The sequence below is a fragment of the Leptosomus discolor genome, chromosome Z, assembly GCF_034619465.1.
Source record: "Leptosomus discolor isolate bLepDis1 chromosome Z, bLepDis1.hap2, whole genome shotgun sequence".
Lineage (NCBI taxonomy): Eukaryota > Metazoa > Chordata > Aves > Leptosomiformes > Leptosomidae > Leptosomus > Leptosomus discolor.
In genome coordinates this window covers 90773142-90798426 of record NC_141419.1, presented here as the reverse complement: position 1 = coordinate 90798426, position 25285 = coordinate 90773142, and the positions used below count along the sequence as shown (strand labels likewise).

At 51.2% G+C, this 25285-nt stretch overlaps 1 protein-coding gene across 4 annotated transcripts in view; it reads right to left on the bottom strand.

Moving 5' to 3' along the window:
- Positions 1 to 7171: 7171 nt before the first annotated feature.
- Positions 7172 to 25285, bottom strand: part of CTIF (cap binding complex dependent translation initiation factor) — a 114201-nt gene continuing 96087 nt past the window's right edge. For all 4 annotated transcript variants that reach the window (XM_086479861.1, XM_086479857.1, XM_086479859.1 and 1 more), the window contains 2 exons: positions 9249 to 9302; positions 7172 to 7387 (listed from right to left, as the gene is read on the bottom strand). In XM_086479861.1, the coding sequence (XP_086335987.1) occupies positions 7172 to 7387; positions 9249 to 9302 (270 nt within the window). The remainder of the gene's footprint in view (positions 7388 to 9248; positions 9303 to 25285) is intronic.

Below are 25285 nucleotides of genomic sequence, written 5' to 3'. Positions count from 1 at the left end.
TAACCCAGAGAAGTCCTGAGGAGTGGGATAGACACAAAGCTAGGCTCAGTCCTCACATTCATGTAGCCACACCAGAGGTTGCAAAGTAGGACCCAAAAGGAAGAGGCTGCACAGTCCTGTAATGCGCGTTATTGTTTGAATATCGTTGTTCTCCTTGCTGCACCCCAAGCAATAATAATTTAAGCTACAGTTCAGCTTGCAAACGCGGCAGCAATGCTGTTACTTTAAGCGTGAACGTGCTTTGTCACTTAGGATTTATCTTTGTTATCCATTTTGTCACCAGCACGAGCATTTAAAAACTCCACTTGTTATTCAGTATTAGAAGTGGAGCTGCTGGAAGACGAGAACATCCTGGTTATTTGCAGGTTTGCCATGTTTCAGGAAAGCCAAGAAAACTTACTCTGATTCATGGCGTTTCTTTGTTTGCTGCTGTCTGGGTTTTTGGCAGCCACGAGGAATTCACAGAAATATTCCTCTATATTGAAAGCTTCAGATCTGCAGCAATGCCCATCCATCTGCTCCAAAATCTTGTGTTTACTGCGGGTTATTGTCTCATTTAATATATCTTGGTGGTCCCATGGGCCCAGGGACCATCCACACTCTTGGCTTAGCTGCTCCCAGCCCAGCTCCAGTGTTGACAAGCTTTTTTCAAAGCCGGTCCAGATGCTCACAACCTTGACTTAGTGGAACAAGCCAAACTCCAGCTCCAGCACACCGTGGACCTGTAGGGTCTGCCTGTAGGTCGGGGTGGTTGATGTGGATGTTTAGGGATGGATCCTTGGAAAGGGTGGCTTTGGAGGAGACACCTGGATGGTTTTATCTCTTATTTACCATCAGTGATTTGCCTTACTTGCTGCAAAACTTTCTCCCACCCAGGTTGATGCAGCAGCAGAAATTGTAAGAAGGACCCAGGAGTAACTAGAAGCAACACAACAAAACCAGTTCCTACTGGGTCAGCTTTTCAGCAGCAATGGCATGAACCACATCATTGTTTTGCCCTGTGCTATCATCAAAATAACTCAAAGCAACATCTGGTGATCTGAGGGAAGGACTAAACAGGGGATTTATATATTTCTAATTTATATCCCTATACAAATGTTCAGGAATGACCCCATCGTCCACCACAAGACACTTTGGGGAAGCGATGGGCAATCTGCCCTCTGTCACCAGAGGTTCTGCGAGCAGGTAGGGGCAAACTCCCCCAGGAAAGGTGCTGGTGCAGTTGGTCTGCTTTGGGGCAGAAGGATGGACCAGGTGATGCCCCACATCACGAGTAACGCTGCCTGGTAGGTCATGCCATCTACCTTCTGTGTCAGTCCAGAAAAGATCAGGTGTGGGGACACCACTGTCCCTTGGGCAGGGGACCCAGCCTGGGTGTGCCGCACCGGGCAGCTGCAGCAGAAATGGGCTTTCAGGGTCAAACGGACCACAAGGGGTTATGTAAAATGAAAGCAAGCACCATGGATCAAAGCATCAAGAATGGGTTATTTAAGGACACGGGTCACTCTAATTTACCAGCCTGGATGCTGCCTAAGATGGATGAGACCTCGACTGCAGGCAGAAGAGCAGAACAAGTGAGCTCTTTGGCAAATCGAGTTAAACTCATCTCAAACGCTTTGCATGGACTTTGAGGTCAATATCTAGCTTCTAGGAGGTGCACGAGCAGATGATGCTGAAAGCCAGCAGCGCAAGTCAGGAAGCATTTAATAAACCCAAGGCTCTTTTCCCTGAGCAGATGTGGGGTTGCACAGAGCACTGGTGACTTCCACCGGCTGCAAGCGGCCTGCACGTTTTTTTTAACCTCTGCTATTTATTCACGGCCTTACAGCAACGAGCTGCGCCCCCACCCACCCAGCCACGGGCATCCCTCTGCCACGGGGATCCTTTCTTCCACCTCCTTTTTATCTTCATTTTGCAGCTCGGCTGCATTGCAGTGAGCTCTGAGCGCGCGCACACACACACACACACACACACACACAGCCATGCAGAGCATTTCGCAAGAACACTTCTTCAAAAGCAGGAACCATTTCACCTCCAGTTTTCTGGCCGGAGCCCGACGACACACAGGCACAAACCACTAACCTCCAGTGACCCGCGTGGCTTCCCGGGCCAACGCGCACACTTCAATTAGCCAAAAATTAATCGGCTGGGGCTAAAGAAAGGTTTTCCGTAGGAGACTTCTTAGAAAAACTGCTTTTTAAATTTATTTATTTGTTTTTTTTTTTTTTAAAAGGAGGTTGAGAAGTGGTTTGCGAGACCACATTGCTGCTGCGTGCTGCGGTGTTGGGATAAGTGGGGGGTCCTCCAACAGACCCCCGGGTCCAGCCGCGGTAGGAAGCAAATAGATGGGCAATCCCCTTCGGAGGGAGGCTGTGGAGCAGGGGAAGGGGCGGGTGCGGAGGCAGAGCCAGGAGAGGGGCCTGATCCCTCACCCACGGACCGCCGAGCGCTTCGCACCGCTCCCACGGGCTTCCCCCTCACGCCCGTGAGGAGCGACGGCACCAGCTCCAGCTGGAGCTGCAGCGCAGCGTCCGACCCGGCGCCGGGAGCGTGGGCTGCGCCGTCGCTGCGGAGGGAAGGATCAGTCCCCCTGCCCCGTTTCCGAGCAGACACCATTAGGGGTGTTACACCCCCTCCAGATCCTCCTTTTCTTCCACCCTGAACAAAAGGAAGGGCTCCCCCAGGCCAGCTCGAGCGGTGGCGCGTACCCACAAAGAGATGGGGAAATGTCAAGCTTTAAACATTTATTACTCAGATGATGTATTTTATAGCATACAGTGGGTCTGGATGTTCTATAAACAAAGACTGAATTGCCACAAAGAGTTATTAGCTCCCTTGTTTTAACAGTCTCTGAAAACGCTGAAAACGATGAGTTTGTGTTTTCTCTAGTATGAATATCTAGTCCTTATTCTCCCCAAAACCTTTTTATTTTTTTTTCTTTTTTTCTTTTTTTTTTTTTTTTAAAGCGCTTAGTTTAACAAATATGATTAAATTAAAAATGTCGCTTTTTCAAATGCAAATAAATACATTTAAAAAAAAAAAAAATAATGAATTGCTAGCGTTAACTCTGTAATTCTGCAGGACACCGCAGCTCCCTTGGCTATCGACAGTGGACTTTGCAACCTTTAGTGTCATTTCTCCTGAAAAAATACTGAAAATATCACCGGGACTGGCTAATAGATAGCTAACACCAAGAAGAGCAAAATTAGTGTAAAGCCATAAGATACTCAGTGGGGAAATAAAAAAGAAATAATCCTATTTAAGATTTTGAGAGACTTCCAAGTGAGGGATGTTATAAAAATAAGCACGAAAATAAATCATAAGTTATTCTGACAAGTATTCCTTCAAAACCATCAATCATGCCAAGAATAGATACTAATTAATCTCCTTCGGGGCAAGAGGGGAACTAAGCAAATCGCTTACTTTTCCCTTTTTTTCCCCCATTTTTATTTCACCTCCATATACATGAGACTTCTCCAACAGGGGTGAAACCCCTCACGGGGAAACCGAGCAAATCACTCGGCGGGTAGCAAAAATCTTCGGTTTGGAAATAATTTCACTGGGAATGAGGCGGATTGGATGCCGGGGAGTCGGTCAGGGAGCCGGCAAACCTGCCCTGCATCCGAGGGGGACCGGCACGACGGGGGTGCAGAGCATCGCTCCTCCGCAGATGCTTCAGCCACCCGCCTTTACACCAGTCCAAGGTTTGGCCCCACACGTATTTGGCCCGAGGAGGTTTATTTTCCCCTTTGCTGATGTAGCCGTATTAAAACCCCACGCAGGTACTTTTAGTGAGCAGCAAAGGTCGAATCTGGCTAATTCGGGGAGATGTAGCTGGTGGCTTCACACCTTCAAAAATGCACGTTGTAGAATTACACTTTTTCTACAGAAAGCCAAAAAAAAAAAGAGAGAAGAAAATACTTGGCGACATCCCTAGGTGCTCTCATCAGGAATCCCCAAAACATCCCGGCGCTGCTCCCCATCCTGCCCCATCAAACGACCTTGTGGTACCTCTTTTCCCAACATGGTACCGTGGTTCATAATGCTGCATGCCCGCCAGCTTCTTACTGATGGAGTTCAGAAAGATCCCACTGGCAGCACATAATTCTGGGGGAAAAAAAACCCCATTTTTGGTCGACATTTTGATTCTCACATATCAACGCAGCAACTGATGTACCGAAACAGTTAATGGCTGGATGAACATATGTTAATAGTGGAGATAAATGGCAAGACATTAAAAACCAACAGGTTTCACATAAAAGATCTTCAGTGGGAGAAATCCTGGTGTTTGAAGGGGAAAAGTCATGGGCCAAGCCTGGTCGGTGGGGGTTGCAGGGTTGCACCCCAGTGGGAAAACGGAATAAACCTTCACGGCTGGTAGGGGTAGGGAAATGCTTTAGGAGAAATCCTGCCACGTGGCTTACACTTCATCTCTGAATGCCTCCTGATGCACTGATGGGTGAAAATTCAGGTTTTTAGAAGAAAAATCTCCAATTCTCTGGGATTTTCCTTTTTTTTTTTTTTTTTTTTTTTTTTTCCTTCTTTCACTACAGCCCGAGGGCAAATTCTGGGGGAAGGGAGAAGCTGCAGGGGCCAGAGCAGTGGTCTGGATTGCTGCTGGCTGGATCCCTGGCACCCCGACCCATCAGGCTGTGCCCCCCTTATAGGACTTTTCTGTTCTTTACCAAATTAAAAAAAAAAAAAAAAAAAAAAAAAATCAAGACAAAACTGGTTTTCAGGTCTTCTCCCAGAAGACTGATGCCATGCCTGGGCATGCTGCGGTGGGTGTTAGATCCCCTTCTCCTCCGCTCCCCGAGAAATCTGGAAAAAGCCAAGAGCAACAGGCGCAACCCTGAGCCTTGTAACACTGATGGGCTTTGCCGCCTTCATCAAGTTCAGCTGCTCATTAACACTATCAAACCCCGTTGCTGCTAACGAAGCCGACCCAGCGCAAGGCGCCGCCACCGCACGAAGCTCCCCGGCTCAAAGCCACGAAGCAGAAACTAATTTTTCCAGACAAGTCCAGCGCATCCAGCAATAATTTTGCTGCTTTCCGGGTAGACGGGAAAACGGAAGCTCCCGTTCCCAGCTCGCTCTTCTTGCTCCATGTGCGGACTGGAAACCGCATCAGCAGACGACCAGACGGAAATTCAAATAACACTGAACCGCAGCATCAGGGCTCTCACCTCCTGCAACGCGTTTTCTGCTGAAAATTTCTGTCCTTTAAATCTTGCAGCGAAAGCTTCTTCCCCATCACGGACAGACCAACACATTCATAAGGCACCCAAGAACACACTGCACATCCGAAGAGGCTGGGGTGAAAAATCTCTCTTTTCTACAAGCCACCAGAAATTCAACGTTTTGCTTGGAAAAATGGGTTTGAGCTTGAGCTGCTGAGTTCAGAGCCAGCCTGCCTGGTCCAGGCTCTGTGCATGCCGGCGCTGCGGCATAAATTCTCTTCTTAAGACCAGGAAAGGAAAGGAAATTGAATAACGGGAATAAAATGGAACGGGCTGCTGGCATCGTGGGTTTCCTCAGCTCCTCTTCCACTGCGCAGACAGGACGGGGCAGCTCGCACTCCCATTAGGCTTCACCAAAATGAGCACCAGAAGTGATTTAGTCGGTAAAAGCATCACTAGACAAGCAAGTAAGGAGACCACCAAGTCTTGTTCGTGATCTGGGGAGCGGCGTGGTGTGTCCCTCCGTACCAGCCTCCTCACCCTCTGGGCATCTCCTCGCCCGGGCGGCATTTTGCCATCACACCCCGTCACCGCCGCCCTCTCCCTTGGGATGCTCCAGCACGGAGCAACCTGGGGATCCTGGAGCAACCTGGGGATCCCCGAGCAAACTCTCCCCCTCCGAAAACACCACCCATCCTTCCAGGACACGGTGCCACTTACACCGACCCCAGGACAGAGCCGCTTCTGTACACCGCACACCTAGAAACACCAGATAGCAAATTCTGCTAGTTAGAAGCCAGGCTCAAACCCTCTATTTTTGGCTTTTCCTATTTTTCCTCTTCTTTTTTCCTCCGTTTTGCCATATATTGCTTGTCTTCTCTTTACCAGTCTCCAAAGAAGAACATCAAACCTTCATTTCTCCCTCGCCCTGTACATTATTAGGCCCGACTACAACAGGCCTGGATTTAAATGTATAATTACAACCATGACAATAATTACAATAAAGCACTCCTTCAATGGAAACAAAAGAAAGAAATTACAAAAAAAAAAAAAAAAAAAAAGGGTTATAGTGGCTGAGGGATAACGGCAACTTGAACAGCAAGAGCTGCAGGATCCCCGGTTTCTTTGAGCTCCCAGCTCAGAGGACATGTTTCTCAGTTCATTGAGGAGGTTACTGGCAAGAAAACGGTGGCTACTTCACTTCTGCAGTGGCTTTTGGACTCCTTTAAAATACTCCTTCTGCTTCAGCATCTTCACGTAAACCGTCAGTCAGCTCAAGGGAAGGCGTTGCTTTCCCCGTCTCCGAGCTGCTCGCAATTGTCCGTTCAACGATACGATAAGAAGAAAATACAAATGCTCGAGAAAAAGAAAACCCAGTGCAAATAAGAAAGTCGTCCTGCTCCCCGACCCGCTTTCAAAGGGGTGGTGAGTAGGGGGACACACAGAGAAAGTCGAAGACAAGGGTGGAGGGGGGGAAACCCTAACGCAATCCCCGCTCGACAAAAGCCATCAATTATGAGCGTCTGGTGTCGTGTGTGTCTGGCTTTGTCCTCCCGAGACATCTGCTGCCTGCTGTCTCCTGCCAGTTGGCCGGGGCAAGGCAGGAGGATGGCGTGAAAACAATGCTAGCCCCCGCTCGGATTCATTTGTTTTGTTTTGTTTGTTTTTTTGTCCTTTGTGTTTTTTCCCAAATTCTCCATCTTCTTTTCAAAAGCCAAACAATAACCCGGTGGGACGCGTGGCTGCTGCTTGAGCAATGAGTTCAGAAAAAGAAACCCCTAAAAGAAAACCACAGTGGGGAAGAAGGGTGGCACTTGGCGACGCGGCTGAAAAAAAAGAAACATGCTTCTCCCTCCCCACCCCACGAACGTATTCTCGAGCATGCTGGGGTTTGGTCTGCTGGGGGATTTAAACTGGAAAAGCTCTTGCCAGGTCCCGTCAAGGTGCACGTCTTCTTCTCGTCCCTTCCCACCCCACCTCGCCCTGACCCCTCAAGCCGTCAGTTTTTGGATGGTCTTGTTGTAGTACTGCGTGATGGTGGGCGTCAGGGGGTTCCAGTTGTTGGCGTGCAGCTCGATGACCTCCAGCAGCAGGGACCGCGTCAGCATGGACTCGGAGGGGCACAGCATCTTGTCGCGCGCGATCGCCAACAGCTCCGTCATCATCTCGGGCAGCTGCTCCTCCAGCAGCCGGCCGGTGCTCTGCAGCTGTCGGGAGAAGAAGGGTCAACCGCGGCATATCGATCTTTACGGGTCCCTTCCGACTGGAGAGATCCCACGATTCTGCCGTTCGACGACACTAAAAACACGCCGCCAGCTTTTACGGACAGCCCTCCATCCCCCCAGTTCTCCCCTGCTTGGCGTGGCAGGGTGAACAGGTAAGGTTAAAGGCGTCGTGGCTTTCGAAAACCAAAACCACCCGGGAGGAGGCTCCAAGAGCCGAACACGAAGGGCGAGGTTTTCAAAAGCATCCGCGCCGGGCTGCTGGAGGCGCGAATGGTTCGGGTCCCACCGACTTCAAAGGCGGAGATGCTGGATTGCTTTTGGGAAACAACAACAACAACAACAAAAAAAAACCCCAACCAAAAAAAAAAAAAAAACCAACCCAAAACCCACCTAAAAATCATGCGATTGTCAAAACAAAGCGCAGGCTGTGATGTGGTATTGCTGCCTTCTACCTGGCCCTTCATTTACAGGCTGATTCACAGCTGTCAGCGACTCCCAGTCATTAATCGGAATCAGCAGAGCTTTCCTGTATGCATAACAAATCCTGCCCTGCCGAGATCTGCATTTATACCTGTCGTGCCGCTTCTCTGAGGACAGCCAAGGGTTTTTTAAAACCATTACTCCTCGGAGAGCCTCCACGGAGCAGCATAAGCCCTAGGTGGTCCCACAGAAGAGAAGGTCCAAGCTTGGAGTGGACAGCAAATGAGTCCACCATCACTCCTGGAAGGCTTGTGGGGCTTGAACACAGAGCCCTACAAAATCCTAACCTTAAAAATGCAAGTTCCCCTCCCCGGTTGCCTGTCGCTTTGCTGAATTGCAAACATTCAGGCTGCAATCTCAACTGCTCTCTGCAAGGAAAGCATCCATCCTCACAGGCCAATCACTTCCCAAAAGCAAAACTAATCAACCTCTGCTATATTTGTACCAGCGTTTCTCTGCAAAGCTGCTGCTGAGCACAGCAAACCTCTCCGTGTGAGCCGCGGGGCAGCTCTTGCTCCAAATACAGGTGCTTTTGTGCTTAAAAAATAAATGCAGGGTGAGATGTGAAGGAACCAGGATGATAGGATTTTGTGATGGGACCCCAGCTACCAAACTTTTTGCAACCATTTCTGTGCATCAAAAGTCCAGTGACAGAGTCCCAAGGGCCATCTCTTATCTCATGGTGATGTCTTTTATCTACTCTGCTCTCATGAGACCCCCACCTGCAGGGCTGCATCCAGCTCTGGGGTCCTCAGCACAGGAAAGACACGGACCTGCTGGAGCGGGTCCAGAGGAGGGACATGAAGATGCTCAGGGGGCTGGAGCAGCTCCCCTGTGAGGACAGGCTGAGAGAGTTGGGGGTGTTCAGCCTGGAGAGGAGAAGGCTCCAGGGAGACCTTAGAGCGGCCTTCAGTGCTGAAAGGGGGCTGCAGGAGAGGTGGGGAGGGACTCTGGATCAGGGAGGGCAGGGATAGGGTGAGGGGTAATGGTTTCAAACTGAAAGAGGGGAGATTCAGACTGGATATAAGGAAGACATTTTTCACAATGAGGGTGGTGGAGCACTGGCAGAGGCTGCCCAGAGAGGCGGTGGGTGCCCCATCCCTGGGAACATCCCAGGTCAGGCTGGACGGGGCTCTGAGCAGCCTGATCCAGTGGAAGATGTCCCTGCTCGCTGCAGGGGGTTGCACTAGATGGCCTCTGAAGGGCCCTTCCAACCCAAACTGTCCTGTGATTGTATAATGCAAAGAAGCAACACAGCTCTTTGGTTTTGGAAACACCTAACAGCTGCTGGACATGTGCACAGCCAAGGACAGAAGGGGCAAAGCAATGAGGACTGGGGTGGGTGGTGCAGATGCTTCCCTACCTCCATGGAGCAGCAAAGCACAGCGTCTTCCTTCACATCCTGAGATTGCAACAACTGCAAAACAGATAAGAGAGAGGCAGTGAGAAACGCGTGACCTCCTCCTCCTCCTCCCTTATGACCTTCCTTCCATCTCTTCGTCCAGCTTGGCTCTTGCCACTTCCAGGAGGAAAGGACAGAAAATCAGAAAGAGGGGAGGAAAGAGATTATCAGCACAAAAAATTAAGACTAACAGTGACAAAATTCAGAGCAAAGGGCATCACCAGCATAGCTACTGCTGAGAGCGAGCAAGTGGTGCAGAACACAGAGAATTCAAATTAACAACTTTCAAAATAAATTTTAGTTAGGTTACATCGCCTTTTTTTTATCCCACAGCAGGCAATGAGAAAACGCACTTGTTTCACACACACAGCAACTAAATACAGCCATCAGACAACAACATTCCGGCAGCACAGCCCTGGGAGCAGCTGTTTGGAAGGGGAGGGCTCCGCCAACCACCGCTGAACCTCTCCATCCCTGTGGGGACACTTCTAGCAGCCACAAAATTACCTGATGGGAACGCTTTACTTCCAATACACCGTAATTAATACAGCTCCTTCTAGACTGACTATGCAGCGGTGCAAGTGCAATGGGTTGCAGCGAAACTCCAGTGTCTCGGCTGCACCAGCTCCAACCCTGCTCTGCTCTCCACGAACTCTGCGTTACCAACACGAGCTTGGAAGCACGAACAACTTTCACAAGAGACCCAAGACGCTGCTGTGCCGTGGCACGGGGCGGTGACGGAAGATGCTCGCCCCTCTTGGTTCAGACTCAGGGCGTGCGGTGAGGGTCAACAGCTCTACCTGGCAATGGCAAAGCGTAGGAGCTCAGAATGCCTCACTCCACAAACCCTGAAACCAAAGACCCTTGAAACTGGATCAAAAATACATTTTTTTTCCCCCCTTTGTTTTCATCTTTATGACTTTGTCACCCACACAAAGGTGCCGCTTCAGGTCTTTTTCTAAAACCGTATGAGAAAGCACAGTTGTCCTAGCTGTTTTTCAAGAAAATAAAACGCTGAGATTCCCAATCAGCTGACAAAGTGAGCTGGAGCATTACGAGGAACGCTGCACCGTGAGGTGGCTGATAAAATTACAAGTGCTGGTAACGCAGCTACGGCCACTTCCATTCCGTCACCTTAGGCTGAACAAGCCCTGCTGGCCCTGAGCTAATCTCTGTGTGCAGCGGGGAGCTGAGTCCATGCACTAAACACTGAGAAAAAGGAAGAAAAAAAAATGGGAAAACTGGCTTCGTTAGTATCTGAAATTCATCAGGGAAAGGCAAGTGTTGGAAAAGCGGTTGGACTAATTGAAACCGCCCATATAAAAATTGCTCAGTGTAACTAAACGTGCTTCAAAGTCACATCCTTTAGTTAAAATCACAGTTCTGATTCTCTGCCTTACCATCTCTCCTTCCCACTCTCTCATTTTTTTCATGTTTCCTTTCCTTTACAAATAACGCCTATTTGTTTACCAGCTCCGCAGCTGCTGGAAAACAGCTAGGGGAAAAAAAAAAAAAAAGGTAATTCAAGGAATTATCAGTTCTCTCAAAGTTTTGTCTTCACCCTCCTCTGTTTTCAGCAGGCAGCCGTTTGTTTGCTTTGAAGACAATGTTTATAGCATCTCGAGGAGCACGTGTTCCATCGGTTTTTATCTCGCGCTAGCCAAAGGTTCAGCCAGGGTTTTGAAGACATGCAACAGTGTCGTGTCCCCCCCCCCTTCACCCTGTTGATCTTTCTGCCGAGTTGTTTGGAAAACGTTAGTTAAGCCCAAGCCACATGCTCTGAGATAAGTTCTCACAAACGGTTCACAAATTCTTTGCAAAAAAAACATGACGTTATTTTAAACCCAACAACAACAAGGAAAAAAAAAAAAATCAATTAGGGACAAATACAAACAGGCAGCAGTCCAGAAATTCACTCCTGGGGTATTTAGCTCGTGAGCATGGCATGAAGCAAGGCTGAAAATTAAATATATATCCACCTTTCCTATTTTTGCTATTTAGTAAAGAACATAATGTGAAAAAGAAAGCAAGAAAACTGGAGTTAGGATTTATTAGGAAGGATCTATTGGGGCCTGATTCCAGCCCTTCCTCTGCTGCGGTCTCCTCGATGATCCTGCTCTCTGCCAGGAAAACGCGGTCAGGGAAAGGCTGCAACTTCACTTGGGCTTTCCTTGCCCCAGCTTCCCACCTGCAGAGTTGGGACAGGCTTCCCTACCTCAAAAGGTGTCTGTAAGGATACGCCACTGTCAAGTGCGTGGATGTTTGGCTAACGAGGCATAGTCTCAACTACCTACGATGAATCAGAGACTCTATCCTACCCTTAGAGCTGGGCAGGCACCCTCTACCTTCGTGCTGCCCTCCTGGACCTCATCTGACATCACCTGGCTGAACAAGGAGAAGGCATGTGCTCCATCTTGTCCATGAGGGCACCATGTGCTCCACCTTGTCCATCAGGGCACCATGTTCTCCCCCTCATCCATCCAGGTACCATGTGCTCCACCTCACCCATCCAAGCACCATGTGCTCCACTGCTCCATGGAGGCACCATGTGCTCCACCTCATCTATCCAGGCACCATGTGGCCCACCTTGTCCATCCAGACACCATGTGCTCCACCGCTCCATCGAGGCACCGAGAGATACTCACGCCAAGGGCCACAGTTGAACCTCTGCCCGTGACAGGCGAGTTGGGGAGGCCCACAACTTGCCCACCAACAGGCAGAGTCCAAGTCCCTGCCCACAGATGGCTGCCAGCCACCTGCATCAGCGCAACAGCCTGAAGCCAGGAGGATCAGAAAGGTGTCACGGTTTCTCTGCGTGTTCCTGATCGTCACTGTTTCTAGCACGCTGGAGGGGGGCTCTGGAGCTTCCAGTTATCCACTGCTGGGACAGCAGGAGATCGAGGAGCCCAGTTTGCTCCTCCTAGCCCGGCATGGGCACTGAACCACTGCTGAAGGCAGACCAGCAAGGTTTGCACTGCAAGGACCACACTGCCTGGGGTCCTGCCGTTGATGTCCTCACCCACCGATGACAGCCTTCACGTATTTTTCAAAGGGTGCTTTGTCCCTACCCGCGGTTGCCCTAAGCAAGCACCAGGCACCCCAAAGCAGCGGGGTGGTTGCTGCAGCAGCAGCACACCATTTCCCAAAGCTCTTTGACCCCCGTGTCAGCCCTGATGGCCCTGCATGAAAAAACGATGCAAACGCTTTGAGACCTCCAGGGAAATCACAACCCTGAAGTACCGGCGCTTGCGTGACCATAAACCTGAACCCAACCAATTGCATTCATTGTTTGCAATCTCATTCGTATTTACTTAAAATATTTTAACATAAAACACGCTATACCCATTAAATTAGCATTCCACACGGGAATTATTATTTATTTAACTCTTTATAACTGCTCCTCCCTGCTGCATGCATCTGCCCAAATCCCACCATGGGCATCATCCCATCCCACCCCATCCCTCTCCCCCAGGTTCCCACACGGTTCAAAATCGCTGATGAACATGGGGAGGGAGTTGAAACAGGAGCACAAGGCAGACAACAGGGCAGGTGAGCCCAGACTCACAAGCTTCTCGGTTTAACCTGTAATCATCCCCTGGAGGCTGGGGCTGTCTGAGAGAAAAACTTCCCTTTGCTCTCCAGCCGGTTTCCCCCGTATCAGGCGAAGCCAGGCAATGAAAGGAGCAGTTCCTGCTGGAAAGCAGACAAAGAGTCTGCTTGATTTCCTAAGAGAGGAGGCTGCATGCCAGAATCTGCCCGGCCAGTCATACAATACCCAACCTCAGCTGTGAAAGGCTTCTCACTTTTGTTTCTCGTGCTGGACTAGCAGCTTTGAGAGTGGTGGAAGATACTGGGCTCCTCCTCGTCCAAATTTCTGTGTCCTGCTGAGAGACGGAGCGCTGGGCAAGGTTCTCTGCGAGGCCAGCATGCCCAGGTGGGCTCTGGGTGCTAAACATTTTCATGAGTGACCCAAAACCTAATTGTAGGGTCTGCTCCTGGAAGTGCTGCGTGTGGTGGAGGAGCTGCAGTGCCTTTTAGGGCGGCTCCTAAGCGCAACTGGTTTCCGCGGCATGCCACCGGGACCACGGCCCCAAAACCTGCTCTTTATGTCTCTGTAGAGATAAGCATTGTAAGTCCCACGGGGTGGACAGGCAATGGTGGTTGAGGGGGGAAAGAAGCCCCAAAACTGCAGCTGTGCTTCATCATGGAGAGAATTTGAGCTAGGCTGACGGGATTCACATACCCGCAAATATTTGGGTTTATCATCTGCTTTCTGAGATCATCTGGGCTGCTGAGAAGCTGAACTGCTTACTCGGTTTTCTCAGGAGTGCCCATGCCACCAACCTGCCCCACCATCCCTTATCACCCAGCCACGCAGGTTTAATTGTGTTCTTTAGCAATTCTCCTCAGGAGATGGAGTGGGAGCAGCGCAACGCATAAATTACCCTCTCCAGCTGCAACGATATTTCTCCTGCAAGGCACAGCACTAATTATTGTGTATGATATTGCAAAATGACATATAAGCAACGCTTGCCACAAACTACCTCTTGGCATGCAGGGTTTCCTGGTGCTTTGGTGACGACCCCAGCGTGAAAGCACAGAAAGCTTGAAAATACCCACCCAGAGCCACGGAGAGACTGGGGTGTCCCTGAGACCCAGCGGAAGCTGGACCGACTGCAGCCCACGTGCCGCTTGCCCCAGCTCCCTGACGGGCATCTCCGGTTCACCCATCCAGGTGGCAACACGCACGGACACCCAGACAGCCTTGGGCGTGAAGCTCCAGCCCCACCGCCGCTCTGCGGTCCCTGCCCACAGGTATGCTTTTCATCTAACACGTAGGTCACGAGGAGGTGCCTGCTGGTGTTCTGCCTGGGGAGCGTGGACCACGACCGCAGAGGAACCAATGTATTGCAGATGCATCATGCAGGTGTAGCAATCAGCTCACCGGTGTAACGTGAGGCAACGGGTGAAAACAGAGACGCGTTTCGATTAGGAAGAAGGAAAAAACCAGCTACTTGTGCCACTCTGAGCTTAAGCATTACGAACATACTGTACTTGAAAGGGTGCAGGAGAGGTGGTGCTTCCCAGTCCTGTTTTTAACCAGAGAAGCCCTTGGGAAGGACTCTGTCCTCAACAAGATGGATCTGTTCCAGCTCTGTGGTCAGGATCATCATGGAAACCTCCTTATAACGGGGGCTTACCAGAAAGGTGAGGGCAGACTTTTTAGCAGGGCCTGTAGCGATAGGACAAGGGGTAGTGATTTGAAACTAAAAGAGGCGACATTCAGACTGGATATAAGGAAGAAATTCTTTACAGTGAGGCTGGTGAAGCACTGGCAGAGGCTGCCCAGAGAGGTGGTGGGTGCCCCATCCCTGGGAACATCCCAGGTCAGACTGGACGGGGCTCTGAGCAGCCTGATCCAGTGGAAGATGTCCCTGCTCACTGCGGGGGGTTGCACTAGATGGCCTCTGAAGGGCCCTCCCAGCCCAAACCAGTCTGTGATTCTATGGTTCTATGATCATCCCCTACAGCTGGGAGCACTGTTACGGTGCGGGGTGTGCTGTCCTGCTGACACGGCCCTGCAGGCACTTTTGGTGGTCTAATGGACCACAGTTGGGGAACTCCTGCCCCAAAAAACCTCCTCCTGAAAGCCCTGCAGTCTGCTAGATGGGTCCTCCTGGGAGCACAAGCCAGTTCTCCTGCAGGCTCTCTGCAGAGAGACGTCAATAGCAATTTTCTGCTTTTCCAGTGGCCCCTTATCGACCTACTGTCACAAGTCTTTAAGGAAGATGCCTGAGATAAGATCCATGGGAGTGCTCGGCTGCTCTGCATGGGGAAAGTCACGCACTTCTCTGAGCTACAAGCAATTGCTACAGCTCCACTTTTCTTACTGTCACAAGGCACGGGGTAGTGAAAAAAGCCAAGACCAGGGAAAACGCAAAGTACAAACGAGGGTGTGGGGCATGAGTAATTACAAAATACTCCACCAGCAAGGCCAGTTTCAGGATTTCTACAATCTGCTCCCATTAGAAGTATCATCTCCTTGACCAAGGACATCAGAAGGGGTGGCTTGCACCCACCAAAAAGCTGTGCCAGCACCAACCTCTCTAAAGGGGCACCGAGTCCCTCTCTGGGCATACCCTGGGAGATAGTGAAGTCAGGTGAGACCTTTCCCAAGAGAAGAAACAAGCGAGCACTTGGAAACAGAAGCCCTTTAGAAGTCCACAGGCATAAGCGACAACTTCTCTGCTCACCCATTTGATGCTGAGGTTGCCCAAACACAAAAGTTTTGGTGAAAACCTTTGCCTTACGGAGCTGCCTGTGCTGATCTCTGCACGAGGCATGGGCTCTGCTGTACTCCAAAACATTATTTGTTGGGCTCTGAAAACCCAGCCGAGCTGGGAGGAGCAGGCTGCACTGCGCTGCAGCCGCTAGCAATGGTGCTTCTCTCCGCATGACCTTCTGCTCATGCCTCTCTAGGGATCTGGTGAAATCTTCTGAAGATGTACAAGGTGCCACCAGCCTATGAAACTCATGGAGGGGTCTCTCTTCCCAGTCCCTACTACCAGGGTGGTGTGGTCTCAGCCTGGGTGAGAACATGCTGACAGCAACTCTCAATGCTCGATTAGGGAGAGGCCACCAGCATGGGTCACTGCTGGTCCCACAAGCAGCTGCCCAGAGGAGGTGGCACAGGGTGAAGGTGCTCTGGGCTGGAGCTGCTTGCACCAGCATGGCTGAGAAGGCTGATGTTCTAAAGGGCTTCTGTGCCTCAGTCTTCACCAGCAAGGGCTCTAGCTGCACTGTTCAAGTTGCAGAAGCTGAAGGTGGGGACTGGGAGCAGGAAGATCTGCCCAAGTGAAGAGCAGGTCTGTGACTATCTAAAGAACCTGAAGGTGCACAAGTCCATGGGACCTGATGAGATACATCCACGAGTCCTGAGAGAACTAGCAGACCAAGTTGCTCGGCCACTTCCCATCATATTTGAGAAGTCATGGCCGTCTGGTGAAGTGCCCACTGACTGGAAAAGAGGAAACACTCCCACTTTCAAAAAGGGAAAAAAGGAAGACCCCGGCAACTACAGGACTGTCAGTCTCACCTCTGTGGCTGGCAAGATCATGGAGCAGATCCTCTTGAAAGCTCTGCTAGGGCACATGGAAAACGTGGAGGTGATTGGTGGCAACCAACGTGGCTTCGACAAGGGAAAATCCTGCCTGACGAATCTGCTAGCCTTTTGTGATGGAGTTGCAGCATCAATTGACAAGGGAAGAGCAACTGATGTCATCTGTCCCGACTTGTGTGAAGCCTTTGACACTGTCCTGCATGACATCCTGGTCTCCAAATTGGAAAGACATGGATTTGATGGACGGATGACTCAGTGGATAAGAAATTGGCTGGAAGGCCACACTCAAAGAGTTGCGATCAACAGCTCAATGTCTGAGTGGAGACCAGTGACAAGCGGTGCTCCTCAGGGATCGGTGCTGGGACTGGTGCTATTTAACATCTTTGTCAGCGACAAGGACAGTGGCATCGAGTGCACTCTCAGCCGTTTTGCCAACGACACCGAGCTGTGTGGTGTGGTGGACACGCTGGAGGGAAGGGCGGCCATCCAGAGGGACCTGGACAGGCTGGAGAGGTGGGCCCAGGTCAACCTCATGGAGTTTAACAAGGGCAAGTGCAAGGTCCTGCACCTGGGTCGGGGCAATCCCAAGCACAGATACAGGCTGGGGGATGAGTGGATGGAGAGCAGCCCTGGGGAGAAGGACGTGGGGGTGCTGGTGGGTGACAGGATGAACTGAGCCAACAGGGTGCGCTCGCAGCCCAGAAAGCCAACCTCAACCTGGGCTGCATCAAAAGGTGTGAGGCCAGCAGGTCCAGGGAGGTGATTCTGCCCCTCTACTCTGCCCTCATGAGACCCCACCTGGCATACTGCATCCAGCTCTGGAGCCCCCAGCACAAGACAGACACGGAGCTGCTGGAGCGAGTCCAGAGGAGGGCTACCAAGGTGGTCAGAGGGCTGGAGCACCTTTCCTACGCTGAGAGAGTTGGGCTTGTTCAGCCTGGAGGAGAGAAGGCTCCGGGGAGACCTTAAAGCGGCCTCCCAGTACCTGAAGGGGGGCTGCAGGAGAGGTGGGGAGGGACATTTACCAGGGCCTGCAGTGACAGGACAAGGGGCAATGGCTGGAAGCTGGGAGAGGGCAGGTTTGGACTAGGTACAAGGAAGAAGTTCTTCACCCTGAGGGTGGTGAGACACTGGCACAGGCTGCCCAGAGGAGCTGTGGCTGCCCCCTCCCTGGCAGTGCTCAAAGCCAGGCTGGATGGGGCTGGGAGCAACCTGGTCTGGTGGGAGGTGTCCCTGCCCATGGCAGAGGGGTTGGAACTGGATGGTCCCTTCCAACCCAAACCATTCTATGACTCTATGATCCATAGGAGGCATTTTCCCTAATGTATTTTGGACAACTTGAAGGAGTTTGGTTGGTGGCACCTACTCCTTTTACAGTGATGTGCTGCTCTCAGCTGAGGAGGAGACTTCTGTTCTCCTGTTACCCAACCAGGACTCACTGGGAGGATGGTAAGAAGAGATTAGTTTGTTTATTGCATCAAGTAAACCAAAATGTTGGTTATCCTCCTTGTCAGGCTCCTGAGGAACTCAGAGATACTTAACAGCAAATTGAATTAAGGGCAGAAGAACAAAACCCTGTACACAGTCATGGGAAACTCCTCCTACTCCTTTCCACTGTAGACAAGGGAAACCATGAAACATGACTCTCTCCCCCCAGATCTGGAACAGCAGAAGGGATTCCTGTGAAGATGGAAACCATTAAGAGGCAATTACTGGAGACGATGAAGAAAATCTGGTCACTCATCAACCCAGACACCGCAATCCAACAGCAGCCTGGTGGTAACACATCCCCTAGCTGGAGGTGGACCTTCAGGACCTGAAGGTGGGTAAGACAGATGGACAGAGCCACCCAGTCTGTGCGAACAGGGAGACCGAGCCACCCAGACGGCCAGCTTCATCCTGCCCAGCCAGAGACATAATAACTCTGGGAGAGGAGGATGTGATCTCATCCCAAGGGTCCCGGGGAAACACAAAACATGGAAAGAAACAGTGGCGAGACCATCGCGCTTGATTGCAACGGGCTCCACCCTGGCTCGCCGGATGCTCTCTGCTTTCCTGGCTCTACGGAGGGAGAGAGCGCATGGCGGCAGACACAAATAGTTGTGTTTACATCCCATTGAAAGGGTTTTTGGGAACTAACAATGCCTGGTACGGAGGGCAAAGGAGAAAAACAAAGCCACGCGAGGAGGAGGGACCATCCTGTGAGATGGTATCTAGCTTCATTTCTTTATCTGCCCTAATTGCTTCCTCTGCCTTCTCCATGGGTCCCAGAGAAACAAAGGTGGCATTTCCCCTCCCCTACTTAAAATATGCCATTACGGTTTTAATGCTGGGGCTAAACGAGTCCTGTAGCTTTCCAAGAATATATGTTCCTGCATACCAAATACTCAACAGCGCAGCTGGGCTCGAAGGCACCGCGCAGCCCTCTTCATTTTGGCCTGTCCTCCTCCTCTCCCATATAACACCCGATCGCCTTTGCCTTAACTCTGCCTTTTGACCGAAACGCCGCCGATTAAGGGGAAATTTTTTTTCCCCCTACAAGCTGCCTTCACAGGAGGGTTTTTGGCAGTGCAGCTACAGGGGTCTGCACGCGCGGGAGCTTTTTGCACAGCTATTTGTTTGTTTGTTGCACGGCAGGCAAGCAGGCATGGGGACATCCATCCCTGCCGGGAGCATGGTCCTACAGACAGACACGCACCCGTCCCTCCTCTTTGCAGAACCCTGCTCCCGCACCTGCCACGGCTCTGAAGGTCCACATCACCCCACACATCAGCGCACCCTGCTCACTCCAAATCCCAGACTTTTCTCCCAGCTCTTCCAGGTCTTCAATCCTCCTCTTCTGGATTCCCACGACATTTCCCCACTTGCTTGCTCTCCCCATTTCTTCTTCCTTCCCGTGTCCCTGACACACAGTTTCCTCTTTCTCCCTCCCTCCCTGCCATCCCTTCCCTCCCATGTCCGCATCCCTCATCCTTCCTCCATCCCTTCCCCCCTGCAAACCATTTCCCAGTTTGTCCAAGACCAAATCACTGATTTTTGCAGAACCAGATGGGGGTAGCACAAGGGGATTTTTATGAGGAAATAAGTCCCTTTCTTCACAGAGGATTTGTTTTCTCCGGTCAGATCATGGCCTCGTGGAGCTGCCTGGGTGGAAGGGTGGTGCGGGGTCAGGATCTGGCCCCCTTGGTGCCTTTGCTCATTTGATAAAGGAAAAATTCTGTCTGATTCTCTGACTAGGAGAATAATCTTAAAAATCCTAGCATCTCATTATACTGTCAAAGACCCTTTTCTGACTCAAAAGGCTGACGCTTTTTAAAAAGTGAGAGTGATTAAAAAAAAAAACCCAACATGTTAAAAGATACAATTTTCTTTTCCAAACAGCACCACCCTCCCTGCTCATCTGACTGCAGCCAGGAAGGCTTTCCTCTCTCTTCCTCTGAAGGAGACAGTGAAAAGGCAGTGCCCTCTTGAAGTTTAGACGTTAATTACTGTGTTAGAATATTTCGCTAAATTACACAGCATGGCCCCAGGAGATAACAGGCACTAAGAGAAGGGAGGGGAGTGGATACCCGTCTACATGCTGCACCACAGATGCAGACGTGGGGGAAAGGCAATTAGACGGGGAGTATTTATCCTCCCTGCACCACCACCCCGAGGCTTTCAGTTAGCAGCATGTACCAAGGCAGGGAGGCGATGGGAGCGTGCCAAGATTTTAAACGATACCGAAATGGGACCGTCTCTGCCAACCAGACTGGAGGTAGGAGACAACTCCTGCAGAGGAGCAACTGTCCTGCCTGCTGCCAGCCTGCCGGGTCTGCTCCCTGCTGCCTCTGTGGGGCTGATTCACAACTCCTGGGTGCTGCTTTCAGTCCTCAGGGTTGGTAATGTGACCATAAAAGCACCTGTCTTGGGTCAGGTCGATGCCCACATCTCCCTTACGGGTGGTGATGCTCAGGGTGATACCCACAGGGTACCCATCACCAATAACAAGCTGGAGGGACCTCTGCGAGCTGGTCCTGCAGCCACAGCCTCCTGCATGAAGGAGTTTTGCAGTTTAATTAGTCTCTCTGCGATGAGCTTCTTCCCGGGGTTTGCTCCGAACCTGCCCCAACAGCCCTGTCCCACGCACCCATGGGTTCGGAGAGTGGGATGGTGCCACAGCAAGGCTGCTCCCTCTCACCCCTGGAATCCAATCCCCTTGTATTCCAGCTAGGACACCATGGGTGGGCAACCAGATGGGTAGAAAAAACCTCGCTGGATGGTTGGTCTCAAGAGGGTTGTAGCTATTGGGTTACAACCCAACTCCACCCGGAGGCCAGTGATGAGGAGTACCAAGGCATCTATCCCAGGACCTGTGCTGTTTAGCATCCTTCTGCATGACCTGAAGGAGGTGAGAAGCACACCCTTGTGAAGTCTATAGAAGACACCAAGGTGGGGGAACTACTCAACGTGCTCCAAGAGGTGCCAACCAGAGGGACCTCAGCAGGCTGGAGGAAGGAGTCAAGAGGAACCTTAAGCATTCAAACAAGAAACAAGCCCTGCGCAGCAGAACAGCACAGGGGCATGGGTAAGGGGTGGGGTAGGGTTATTATGGGGGGGGGGGGGTGGTGTGTGTGAGAGGGGGCAGAGGCCACCCTGTGCTCCTTGCCCTTGTGGGACCCCCATCGGCAAGGTGCCTTGAGGGGACCCCAGTGACATCGCCACCTGGCATCTTCTCGAGCTTTAGATCCCGCGAGCCAGTTTTTCCACCTCCTCGCTCTGCTGCCGTAGGCAACTGCTCAGGTTACCTGGCTGTAAAGCCAGGTCTGACTGCTGAATGGCGTCATAAAAATAAACAAATGCATCCATAGCAGCGCTCGACACCAACCACCTTGGCTGGAAGCGGCTCCTCCTGGCAGAGGGCTGGCAGGAAGGTGGCAGCTCCCAGGCCCAGAGGCACCTCGTGGGCTGGCGTCCCAACAACGTCCGCCGAGGATGAGATCGAGACGCGAGAGGAACCAAACCTCCCAACACCACTCATCTGCCCCAGCTTCTGCCGAGCACAACCGTGGCTCCAAGCTGGCTGCGATCCTTCGTTCCCTGAAGACCTCAGACACCACCAAAGGCTGTGACAGCTCCCTCGAGACCCAGTTCTAGTGCTTCTCCTCCCCAGCAGCACCAGCGGATAAAGCAGGGAGGGCAGCAAGCTGGGCTGGCCCACGCCAACCCCACTGACACACACGCAGCCACGGGCAGCGCAGAGCTGGATGAAGAATAGCCGTCTCCAAGCACGCTTAGAAAAGAGCTAGGAAAGGCAAAAGTGGCGATAATCAGTAAACAACAGATGTCACACAATATTACCGATTATCTCTGCACCTTCAGTAGCCATGGGGCACTTGTTGCACCAGGCACAGGGCTCTGGAGTGCTCCTGCCCCACGGATGGTTCAGCTGAAATTTGCTGGTCCCTGGTCTGAACCAACTTTCTACCTTTTGCTGACTCTGTTGAAGGCCATAGAAAAGAATAAATACGGCCAGGCTGCGAGAACCAAAGTCCCTCAGTTGTTCTGGTTTTAGCTGATCTTGGGAGACATGCAACGTGAAGTGCTGTCGGAGTTGGGCTGAATGTGGTCCTTGGTGTTTGGGTATGGGGCAGAGGCTTCGGGGCAGCAATGATGTTAGCATGTTCGCCCCCCACCATCCTGGAGGGGCAGGAGATGTACAGGGGACAAATATGACATGGTTTTGCAAAATAAAGTGAGGTCAGAGTTGAGAGCACATGGGCTGTAGGGCTGGGAGAAGACAGTGGGACATCCCTCTTGCTTAGATCATCAAGCGTGGGAGCCAGGACAACTTCCTAAAACTGCTAAAAGTGTTTTCATCAAGGCAGATAAAAGACTCGTGGAGGAACGTGGGCCAGGAAGATGCCACCATAGGTCCTATGTGAGGACAGCCAGGGCTGGAAGGAGGCAAGGGCCATGTCTGTGGTGCCCTGGCTGCAGCACAACCATCCCTGGGGAAAGCCTTTCCCTGGGAACAACGCCCTCTTCCAGCTCGCCCTCGATTCCCCGAAACTCCAAGGGAAGAATAGGAGGAAAGCTCTTTCTTTTACTTCTATTTAACTTCTCTGCTTTGTTATTTTTTTTCCCAAGCTCCCCAGATTCGATGGCTACAATAGTCCTCTGGTTCTCATCTGCAAAGGGGAGCTCCTCTGCTTACTGTAAAAATCCCTCCTTACCCCCAACCATCTTCAATGCTGATCTTTGGGCTGGATTTGGCATCCCATTCCCCTTCTCCAACTTAAACTATGTACCATTCCAAGCAGAAAAACGTGTTTTGATCTAAAGCACCACCCAAACTCACCGTGCTCCATCAAACCACTTTAACAAGAGCTGGTCCCACCTTTTGTCAAACCATCTCTTTGCCTAAAATCCCAACGCTGACCCCACCAGACCATGTTGTGAAGGCACTCTCCGCCTGCACAAACCTCACCCCAAACCCTCAGAGTGGTTCTGGAAATCAAACTTTTTAATTCTTTGGGGATCCAGCTCCTGGTAAAGGCAGTCACCATATCGGACATGGTGACGGACTCTTCTGTCTCCCCTCACCCTGTTTTCCAGCAGGCAGCTCAGGTGATGGACGCAGAGGAGGATGTGGCAGAGCTCCCCTGGACGGGGGCTTGGTGTGGACCACGTTTCTGCCAAGGGGCACAGGCACCCCCTTGGCTCCTGAAACGCTGCCCAGGCAAGGCGGTATCTCTGACCCAAATTTCCTTTGCTGTGATCATAAACACCCATTCCCGTGGCTGACAACGAAATGCAGCAGCCTGCCTGCTTCCCCGAGGATGGTGATGAACGCTGGTTCGATTAACCAGCAAACCCCAGCATTTATCACTCCAGCCTTGCCTGAAATGAACTTCTCTTTTGATTTTTTTTTTTTTTTCCAATGCACAAAACCAACCCATCCACACCGCTCAATAAATAACACTGCCATTGCCACCCAACACCCCAGCCACGTCCCCAGCTGCTCCTCACCAGGCCACCCAGCACTGATGGCCTCACTGCCATCCTCGCTTCCTCCCATCCAGCCTAGCTCCACAATTAATGATGGCGCTTTTACTGGAGGGGAACAGAAAGGAGCTGGAGAAAGGAAGCTTTGCAGGGGGAAGGGAAGAGACATTCCTGCCTCAGTCATCAGGCAACTTTTCCCTTCCTCTTGCTCACTCTCTCGCTGACCTTTGGCTGAGTCTTCCAAAGCTGTAAAGGAAAAGTGAAAAAAGGAAAAAAAAAAAAAAAAAAAAAAGGACAAGGAAACTAAAAAGCAAGAGGAGTTGAAAGGACAGGCAGAACGAGAGATGTTATCTTGCCTCTGGTAATGATTTATCGTCAAAGGACGGCTGGATGGAGACAGAGGGAGCTAAGCATGATTCTGGGCAGCACGGAGGGGTTTTGCCGGGGGACGGCCAAGGGGGGAAGGAGTTAGGGGCAAGGGTCTGAGATCGTACACAGGGATGTATGTGCTGATCAACAGGGAGGTGAAAAAACCCATGGCGAGCGCTACTACACCTTGTGAACCTGTCCCGAGGCAAGCGGAGGTCCCAAACCTTATAGTCTATGGTGAAAACCCCTCCTGCCCTGGGACCCCAGCCCATGTGCTTCATGAAGCTCACCAAGGGAGTTTCCACCATCTCACGCAGCATCCAGCAGGGCCAGCCTGTGCAAATGTCCTCTCTCGGGTGCAGCTGGAAGAGCTCACTACCACCTCCTTGGCTGTGTCTACAGCCTGGCTTTGGCTCTGGCAACCATCTCAGAGCCTGACACCTATCACTGCTGATAAATAGGTGCTCTTGTTCTCCTGGGTTGGCCCTGTGGTCAGGATTAGCTAATTGCAGCAAAAAAAAAAAAAACAAACCAGCAGCAAGACAAAAACCCATCTCAGAGCCATGGAAGAGGAACGGCGTGAGTCAAGGTCACGAGCCTGTGGAGTGAGCAGTCGCAGATCCACCATTTTGGGGCAGGAGAGCTGGAAGACTCAGGCTCCCCCATGTCAGCTAAGCTAAGAGTCTTCTCCTCTGACAAACGACACCATGGGGATAGAGCCGAACTGCTAAGGAACAGAGAGATGTATTTTTAAGAAGCAAATTTATGCATGACGTCTTGATATAATTAGTAAAGGCTTTTTATGGACCTGCCTGGTAGCAAAAAATATCCCTGATACACGAAATTCATGTCCTTCCGCACACCTCCAGATTGCCACCGTGCCCCCGTGTACTGGCAAGGCGACAAGAGGGACCATGACAGCACGACGAGGGCAGACAGGAGTGGGCAGGGAAAAATTGTGGCAGAATCAGGGCTGGGTTGTGTCACGGCTGTGATGGGAAGTGGAGGGGAACAGGGACTTTGCTAGACGCCAAGATCTTCCCCATAAGGTGACACATACCACTGTGGGCAGAGATTTTGGGGAAGTTAGGCTATTCTTAGCATCCTTATCCCACCTCCTCCTCTGGATATGTGTGCCTCATCACGATGCCTGGACCCTTCCTCACCGCCGCAGTCATTGTCTGTGAACCCTACCCACGATATTACTGCGAAGACAAAATGTTTATGACGTGTTTGCATTCAGAGGAAACTTCCTATGCATGTAAAAAGGTCATTGCCAGCAGTTTCTTTATCCTCCCCTCGCCCAAGGTCTAGCGGAGAACCTATTTTACAGCAAGTTATTTATGGCCCGACAGAAGCACTACCGACAATTTGAGATTCACAGCTCCAAACCTGGGCAATGAGGCAGATTTTTCTGAGAAAGGCTTCTACAGACAGCAGCAGGAGACAAAATCATCTTTAAAATATGATGGGGGAAAGCCTTCCCCTGCTCTACTGAATATTAACGCTTGAGTTGCCTTTT